A 9,433-nucleotide genomic window follows, 5' to 3' on the forward strand; every position below is an offset into this window, starting at 1 on the left:
CTTGTGTCTGATGTGTATTTGTATAGGGAACAAGTACAGACTGCAGGACTTCAGCTAAATCCGTCATATCAAATGATGTGGTAACACTGTTGCAGTCTCTTTAGCAGACATCTGAGTTGTTTCAACAAAGTTAAACATGGATCAAGATTGATTATGACCCCAGTAATCGGTACGCCAAGACATATCTCAGCAAAACTGAATGGAATCAGAGTTGATGGTTTTTCTTTAAGGTTTATAAGAACTCTTCTGGCAGAAAACACTTCTTGGCTTTAAAAGATGTACTAGTTTAACATTCCCTTCTTAACTCGGAAACTAATTCTGATCAGAATGTTGTACTTTTCAGTGGCGTGATGCAAAAGTGTTTTGCAGGGAGTCTGAGTTCATCTCATTCAGGCCATGCAGTGAGTCTTTGGCAGCAACATTGTGCCCCTCCCCCTCAAGCTGTGGAATACTTGGAATGCTGGAGCCACGCTGGAAATGCTGTAAGTCTTCTAGATGAGATGGCATTGCCTGCTTTGCAGTAAGTGGAGTTGCCGTGCTGAACCCAGCTCTGGAGTCTTTGCCTTTAAGCGTCCCCAGTAAGACTTCATGCTTTGGAGGAGTTTTACCATGACATCTGTGCTGGTCCATGGCAGTGCAGAAGTAATGACTTTGATGTAAATTGAGGCATTTTAAGACTTCGCTTCTGCTAATGTAACAGTGATGAACATCAGAGATAAAATGAGAAAACAAAATTAAAAAACGAGGAGAAAAACCACACTAGGGAAATCACCCTAGGTTAACACAGTCCTGTTGTAAAAGCTATGAAACTAAATTAAATGTCCAGAGCTGGCAGCAAGCAGCATTTACAGAGGCGTTTGTCTGGGATTTCTATCACGGATCGATTAAAATGCCCATGGTCTGAAAAAATGTCTCCAAGCATCAAAAACTTGGATTGTTTTTCTCCAGTGCTTTGTCATTGTAAAGTAGCGTGCAGTAAAAGTACAGTCTCCCTAATGTTTGGATGCAAGGTGGGTCTACTCAGACAGAATTTTCTAGAATAATGTAAAGGTCTTTTATGTAGTAAAGCAGAGCCTTAGAATATATGCACTAGTTGGGACTTTTTTTGAAAGTTTTTTTTCACAGTTGATGAAATGCTGCTGTGGGCAGAACTTGCATTGATCCCTGCACTAAATGCATGTACTGGAGCCAAACTGGTTCATTTTTCTAATATCTTGAATGCTGTATTTAAGTGTTTGTGTTTTACAGAGCGCCAATATTTTTGTGGTCATTTTGTATGTATAAGTTGTGTGTGTGCATGCGCTCACTGGCAAACAAGTATTAATTACCGATTGTCTCCCTGACATTTTATTCAGTAGTAAATTTGGATTTGTTGTAGTTGCCTGAACTTTTGAGTTTTGTTTGTTACTGCGATTCTATTCACATGCTTTAAAAGTCACGGTGTAACTTCAAATTCCAAAAGTACATACAGTAATTTTACTTGTAATTTTAGATTACAACTATTTTTCTTGGTATGCATGTTTCAGGCATATTAAAGAATGCATTCATAGAAAGGTGTGTTGTGTGTGTATAGCCATAAGCTTTTAGGCCTTGATGTACTGGCAGATTTTGTTACTGATAACTTCTATATGTTAACATGGTGTTAGTGTGAGGAAAACAATCCTGTGCTGTTTACAAGTCTCATGTCACACATTTCTAATTTTAAGGCAATAGCTTTAGGAGTATTTTCTTTAAATTAGAAAAATGTCATTGATGCTTTCACTGATATCAGAATGTATGACCTTGTTTCATTTAAAATGATTGTACTGAACAGCCTTCCCACTGTTACATTTGCATTTATGGCCATGTGACTGCTTTGACATGTATAGAATATTTTGACATGGGTAGTTAACTCGTTAGAAACCACTGGTGCACTTCCTGTTTCAGTTTTGTAAAATCAGTATGTTCAGAATTGCTGTACGTGTTTCCAAGTATATTGTACTTGGATCAAGCTGTTTGCTGCATTTATTTTGTAGCTTCTACTGGAGATGGTTTTGCTCTGGTTTGGAAGATTGTCAGGATGTAGCGTCATCTTAGCTGTAGGGTGGTTGTTTCATACTGTGTCCCACTCCTTGTCATTTAGGCAGTATTTATTTTTGCCTTCTATTTAGTTAATTTTTTTTTTTTTTTTTAAATACCGAAAATCAAAGCCGGGTGGTGCTTGTTCATTTAGGGCAGGTAGGGTAGAGCATTTATTTTCTAAAATATTTTTATTTCTGTGCTGTGGGAAGCACTTTTTGCCACTCACTTAAATTATTTGTTCACACGTGCAGTGTTTGCTTTTCGCAGTTAGTACTTAAGTTGACTGGGCTATTATTTTGTTGCTGTTAAGTAATGTGCTATTCCAAAAAGCCTGTCATGCTTTCAGAACTGTTGATTATTCAAGAGAAACATCCACCTTTGGTAAAATGTTGAAGTAGCAATTCACTGTGGCCCATGGTTGCGAAACAAGTTTATTCATGTGCACAATAGCTGATTTGATTATTTTTGGCATCAGGAAAGCTAAGCACTCATGCTCCTGCAAATTGGCCTGTAAAATTTAGTGTGTCTGTATGTGTATACGTACGTGTGTGTCTATATGTGTATATGTACGTGTACATGTGTGCCTGTATGTGTATATGTACGTGTACGTGTGTGCCTGTATGTGTATATGTACGTGTGTGCCTGTATGTGTATAGTGTATATGTACGTGTGTGCCTGTATGTGTATCATGTATATGTACGTGTGTGTCTGTATGTGTATAGTGTATATATACATGTGTGTCTGTATGTGTATATGTACGTGTGTGTCTGTATGTATGTATATATATATATATATATATATATATATATATATATATATATATATGTGCGTGTATGTGTGTGTGTGTGTGTGTGTGTGTATGTATGTATGTATGTATATATATATATATATATATATATATATATATATATATACATACACACATGTATAATGTGTGTGTGTGTATATATAATATGTGTGTATGTATGTACCATATATCCCCAGAAATAAGACTGGGTCTTATACTCTTTCCCCCGCCAAAATTAGCATTAGGGCTTATCAGGGGATGCCTTATTTACCCCCCACCCCCCATACAACAATCTACATTTATTCATGTACACAAATTGACGTTTGTTATTGGGTAACAGTTGTGTGAGAATTCTACATTAACAGTGCAACAAACATTTCAACTTCAGAATATCTACACCTTGGATTTCACAGTGCAGTATTTCATGCTTAACAGAAAGTGCAGAAAAATCTCAATACATTTGCATTGGAGGAGGGGAATAAAACTGAAAGCAGATGCAATCCATTCTGTTGCCACAATAATGGAAAAGGTATTCAAATACAGTCATGTCATCTTCCTCTGGAACATTGTCATAAGACTCCAACCCCCAAATTCCGGCCTGAATTTCTTGCAACTCCATTTCCTGTTGAACCATTGGCCCCAATCTGTCATGCCTAACAATAGAGCTCTCCTTAAATGAGCATTGCTTGCCCAAGTAGTCTGCTCATAGTGCATTGGCAACATGGCTGTCAGTGATTTTCTCCCATGAATTTTTCACCCACATCACAACCTCTTTCAGGCTAGGCTTCACAAAGTTTTCATGCTGATTTCTCTCCATTCTATTTTCAATGTCATTGAGTTCCATGTGCAAATGGTCCTTGAATGGCTTGTTTATTGCAATATCAAGAGTCTTGAGATAGGCAGTCATTCCTGCGGGAGTCATTATTTGATCTATTCTTCTCTGTGCCAGGAATTTCGTCATGTCATTAGCGCGGTGAGTGCTGGCTGAATCCTAGACTAGCAGACCTCTAAACGAGTGGCAGCATTACATCAACCCACTTCCTTATAACTGCTTGTGTGCACCAGGCTTTTTCAGTTTCAAGAATGTAAATGCCTGAAACCTGTTCAGTCTTATCTTTCTTGCCCTTACTAATGATTAGAGGTGGGTTTTTCTTTCCATCTAGACGAATTGCCAAAATACAGGTAAAACACGTGCACTCTCATAACCAGTGGAAGGAATGTAGATTGACAAGGCACCCACCTGATCAGTTGTTGTTTATGATCCTTGGCCCATAAACACTGCAGTTTCATCCATAGCAATCATGTTGGAGAGTTGGTATTTAGAAAAGTCGATGCCATCAACAAAGGACTAGAACGCAAGTGCACGTTTAATAACTTTAGTATCTTCCAGCTTGAAGAGTGTTTATCTTAGAGATGGTTCATATCTCTGAAGGAAGCCATCCAGCTAGTGTTGTGATCCTTTGAAATTTTCTGGGGATATTTCTAACTGTGGTGCCATTGCAAGGGCAAATGCTTGAATATTAGCCCTGCGTGCAACCAAAGCCTTTGCTCACCTGTTGGCAATCCATTCACAGATGATATCTTCCAGCTCAGGAAATAGTTGCCGACCTGATCCACACTTGCACTTGGCATTTCTCTCCTTGGCCTGTTGACTGAAGATGTTCTTCGTCTTCCCTTGCTGCAGTCCTGACAATTGGGTATAGTCCGCGTCCCAGTCGGCCCGAATACCAGAGTATAAGGCTGACGTCGGTCATGGCGCCTTAGACTGACGTCAGTACGTCAGGGTACTAATGCGCATGACCGACGTCATTTCCTCAGTCTTTTTTGCCGCATGGTCCGATGCAGAAGCAATTTTGCGAGTGCAGGTTGGCGTTCTGAGATTTTCGAAACGGAGTTTCAGACTGAATACAGAGTTGGCTAAGTAACCCGTTGGGAACATTTTGGTTTTTCTTGCCTCAGTATTTAACCGGATGTCAGAAAAAGTGAATAACTGTATTTCTTGTGGGAAGCAGATACCATAGGGATTATCATACATTGTGTATACCTTGTTTAGGGCCTGAGCACGACGTTGTTGGTTGCCGCTCTTGTGCTAGATTTAACAAGCGCACTATTAAGAGGAGGCTTGATTGTGCTAGGTTAGTGTTTGGGAAGCGTTGCAATTTTACTATGCCGTCGGATGCTCCGGCGCCTGCTTCATATATGAAGCTCAAGGACAAATAAGTGAAGTCTAGGGTTGAGGAAGCGGCAGTCACGGTTGTCGGTCCTTTAGAAGGCTCAGCGGAGCCAGAGGTTTTGCCAGGAGTCTCTATGGAGTCTCAGGCAGCTACTTTACTGTTACAGGATGTGCCCTCTCAGGAGGTAGGCCAGGCTGAGGGGGCTTCTCAGGTAACTGTTCTTCCCTCTCTTCCCAAGGTAGTTAGGGCCTCTCCTTCTGTTGCCAAAGCTTCTTTTACGGGAAGGCCAAGTTCAGCTTCTGTAGGGGCTTCTCCTAGCATTTCGGGCTCTGTGCCTAAGAAACATATGCTTAAAATGGCAGAAGATTTGATTACTCTGATTAGAGGTTCTATGCCCCCACCTGATAAGAGGCCTAGGGTGGAACAGGAGTTTGATAGTTTTGAACAGTGTTCACAGGCTTCAGAGTCTTCTGTGGAAGACTTGCAAGAGTTTCCTACTTATTCTGATTCGGATGTGGATGATTCCACTCCTTCAGCTTCTCCTCCTGAGGATTTTTCATTTTCAGAGACTCTTCACTCCATGAGGGAGCACTTTAAATGGGAAGGCCAAGATTTCTCTGACTCCAGAAAAGGCTTAGGGAATTCTTGTTTTTGCCCCAGCATAGGCCCTTAGCTATTCCTCCTGTGTTGAATGTGGTGGAGGATGTTTTTGCAGAGGCTTCTCTGAACCCTGATTCCTTGCCTCCTGCTCCTGTTAAGCCTGATAGGTATTATAGGGTGCCCGAAGCTCATAAGTATTTGTTTAAGAGTCCCAGGGCGGACCCAGAAACTGTTTCTCAGGGGCCTAAAGGTGTTAAAGCTTCTGTGGTTAAAAATCCTGTACCCTCTGATAAAGAGGCAAGGGCTTTGGATAGGTGGGGTAAGAAAGTATATACTTCTTCCACTCTAGCCATGAGGGCGTCGAGTTGTCAATTTCATATGCTGAAATATCAGAATTACCTCCTTTCACAATTGAAATCTAAGGTGGATGCTTTGGCGGAAGGTATTGAGTGTAAAGAATTGCTGGATTTGGTTCATGTGTCTGAACAAGTGGGTAAGCATTCTTTGCAGTGTGGTTTTGATGCTGTTCAGGCCTCCTCGAGGGTGGCTGCTACTAGTTCTGTTCTTCGTAGACATGCATGGTTGAAGGATCAGAATTTAGCTGAGCATGTTAAGACCAGGATTTTGGATGCTCCTTTACAGTCTGATGTGTTGTTTGGACCGCCTGTGGAAGCAGTTTTAAAGAAAATGGAGGACAAAGCTAAGTCTATGCAGACTGTTAAAGATTTTTTGCAGGTGCAGCCTCCGAAGTTTAGTAGAAATTGGCCTGCTAAGGGGTGGACATATCCTGCTTATGGTTCCCAGTCTAGGGGTAGGTCTAGGCGTGGTAGGGGCAGGGCTCAAGGTTCGTTTAGGCCTAGATCAGACAGTTCACCTGCTCAGACTTCTGGTGAGGGCAGGGGTCAGTCCTTTCGTAAGCAGAACCAATGACCTGCCTTTTCAGCTGCCAGTGGACTCTCGTCTGGCAGCTCCTTTGGGAGGAAGATTGTCTCTTTTCAAAGAAAATTGGGATTTAATCACTCAAGACAGATGGGTGCTGGATATCATTCATCACGGGTACAGATTTTATTTCCACACAATGCCGCCTTTCAAAGGCATGCCAGATGTTCCTCCTCCACAAAGAAAAGAGGCTCACAAGCAAGTTTCTCAGTTACTCCAGATAGGGGCTATTCAGCCAGTCCCTGTGTCAGAAAGGGCTTCGATTTTTTTCTCGCCTGTTCCTAGTACCAAAGAAGGGGAACACGTGGAGACCAATTTTGGATTTATCTATCCTCAACACTTATCTGGACATTCCCAAGTTCAAGATGTTGACGTTACAGCAACTGTTACCTCTGCTGGGCAAGGATCACTGGATGGTAACTTTGGATCTCAAGGAAGCTTACCTTCATGTGCCCATAAGGCTAAGTTGCAGAAAGTATCTGCGGTTTGAACTGGAGATTTTCATTATCAGTTCTCTGCATTGCCCTTTGGCTTATCTACTGCCCAGAGTATTCACAAAGGTTCTGGCTCCAGTGATAGCTTACTTCAGGCTTCAAGGCATTCAAATTTATCCTTACTTGGACGACTGCCTGATTCTGGCTCAAGAAAAGGAACACCTTCTACAGCATCTGGAATATGTCATAGCAGTGCTAAGATGCCTAGGGTATTCTGTGAGCGAAATAAAGTCCAGTCTAGTACCCTCTCAAGACATGTGCTTTCTGGGTGTGAGACTGAATACAGCAGCCCAGATGGCCTTTTTAACCCCGGACAAACAAAAGAGTCTGTCACTTTACTTCCATCAACTATCTCATCAGTCCGTGCTGACTGCAAGGACAGTCCTTCAAGCATTAGGGTTCATGGCATCTTGTATTCTGGTGCTTCCCAATGCCAAACTGCATATGAGGAAGCTGCAATGGTATCTCAAAAATGTATGGACACAGCACTGCCAAGATTTGGACACTGTCATTCAAATAATACCTTGCCTTCAAAAGGAATTCTTGTGGTGGGCTCAGGAATGTCACCTAAACAAGGGACTCTCTGTGACCCGGCCAGAGGCGAGTCAGATTTTAACGACAGATGCCTCGGACACTGCTTGGGAGCTCATCTAAATGGAAAGTGGATACAAGACAAGTGGCCTGCCAGACTACAGCATCTACATATCAACATGAAGGAGATGTTAGCAGTCCAGTTTGCATTGATGGCGTTCAAGGAGTTACTTCTTCCAGGGCAGGTGTTGATTCTGACAGACAACACAACTGTCATGTGGTACATCAACAAGCAAGGGGGAACACATTCTTATCCTCTATGCAGGCAAGCAATGATTTTATGGGAGACTGCGTTAAGCCTGCAACTGACTCTTCAGGCAAGGTTTCTGCCAGGAGCACAGAACTCCCTAGCAGATGTATTAAGCAGACAAATCATGGATCCCCACGAGTGGAAACTGGATCTTCATGTATTTCAGAAATTGACAGTGTCATGGGGAACTCCAGACATAGATCTGTTCGCTTCTCCACTAAACCACCAGCTGCCAAAGTATTGCACAAAGGGGTTTCATCACACAGCTTGGAAAGTGGATGCTCTGTCTTTCAGTTGGAAAAACCTTCATGTCTATGCCTTTCCACCTCTACCTCTTCTTCCAAAGGTATTACTAAAGGTCAGACAGGACAGGCCAAGGATGATTTTGATAGCTCCAGATTGGCCTCGGCAACACTGGTACCCACTTCTAAGGAGTCTTGTAAAGAAGCCTCCATGGCCTTTACCTCTGATTCCTCATCTGTTATCTCAGAAGGACGGTCATCTGCTCAATGTCAAGCTTCAATCTCTTCATCTCACAGCTTGGCATATTCTGTGTTGAAGCATGGTAGGTCTCAGCTTCCTCAACAAGTTTTAAATGTGATTATGGAAGCTAGAAGGCCTAGTACTAGGAGAGTGTACGAGAAAAATGGAAGAGATTTTTATTTTGGAGTACAGCAAAGAATTTGGAGATTTCAGAGCCTAATTTGAGTGTGGCTCTTCAATATCTTACTGAATTATTGGACAAAGGTTTGTCTTTCTCTTCCATAAAGATTCATGCTGCAGCAATTTCAGCTCACTATGATTGTGACCCACCTTTGTTTTCGCATCCTTTGTTCAAGCAGTTTCTTAGAGGGCAAAGAATATAAGACCCCCACGTAGAGCTCCTACTCCTGCTTGGGATCTCAATTTTGTGTTGGAAAAACTTACTCTACAACCTTTTGAGCCTGCAGCTACTGCTGAATTGAAATATTTGTCATGGAAGACTGCTTTTCTGTTGGCTATTACTTCTGCAAGAAGGGTGTCTGAGTTGCAGGCCCTTATGGCAGTAGAGCCCTTTTGATTTTCCATAAGGACAGGGTATCATTACGCACTAATCCTTCCTTTATGCCTAAGGTGGTTTCTAGTGTGGCTTTAAACCAAACTATTCATTTGCCTACGTTTTTGCAGATCCTCAAAATAAAGGGGAAAAGATTTTGCACACTTTAGATGTACACAGGCAATTGCGTTATTATTTGAGCAGGACTAAAGATTTTAGGCAGTCTCAGCAGTTACTTGTTTCTTTTGCTTTAAGTTCACAGGGCAAGCCTGTGTCAAAACAAACTATTTCTAGGTGGATTGGCTTTTGCATTGCATTTTGTTATTCCCATCATGGCAAAGAGGTTCCAGCTGGGATTAGGCCTCATTCCACTAGGGCTACTGCCACTTCAACAGCATTTCTAAGGGGGTGGCAACTAAGGATATTCTGGAAGCAGCTACTTGGAGTTCAGTGCATACTTTCTCTAGGCATTATCACCTGCCTATATACTCTAAGACTAGA

The 9,433-nt window shown here is 41.9% G+C and overlaps 1 protein-coding gene across 1 annotated transcript in view; it reads left to right on the forward strand.

The window, feature by feature from the left end:
• The first annotated feature begins 553 nt into the window (after window positions 1–553).
• Window positions 554–9,433, forward strand: part of DLG1 (discs large MAGUK scaffold protein 1) — a 3,205,960-nt gene continuing 3,197,080 nt past the window's right edge. Inside the window, exon 1 of the mRNA XM_044070715.1 lies at window positions 554–1,010. Coding sequence (XP_043926650.1) covers window positions 819–1,010 — 192 coding nt within the window. The 5' untranslated portion in view covers window positions 554–818. The remainder of the gene's footprint in view (window positions 1,011–9,433) is intronic.

This window comes from Protopterus annectens, chromosome 4.part1 (genome assembly GCF_019279795.1).
Source record: "Protopterus annectens isolate FY-2018-M chromosome 4.part1, PAN1.0, whole genome shotgun sequence".
NCBI classification, from domain to species: domain Eukaryota; kingdom Metazoa; phylum Chordata; order Ceratodontiformes; family Protopteridae; genus Protopterus; species Protopterus annectens.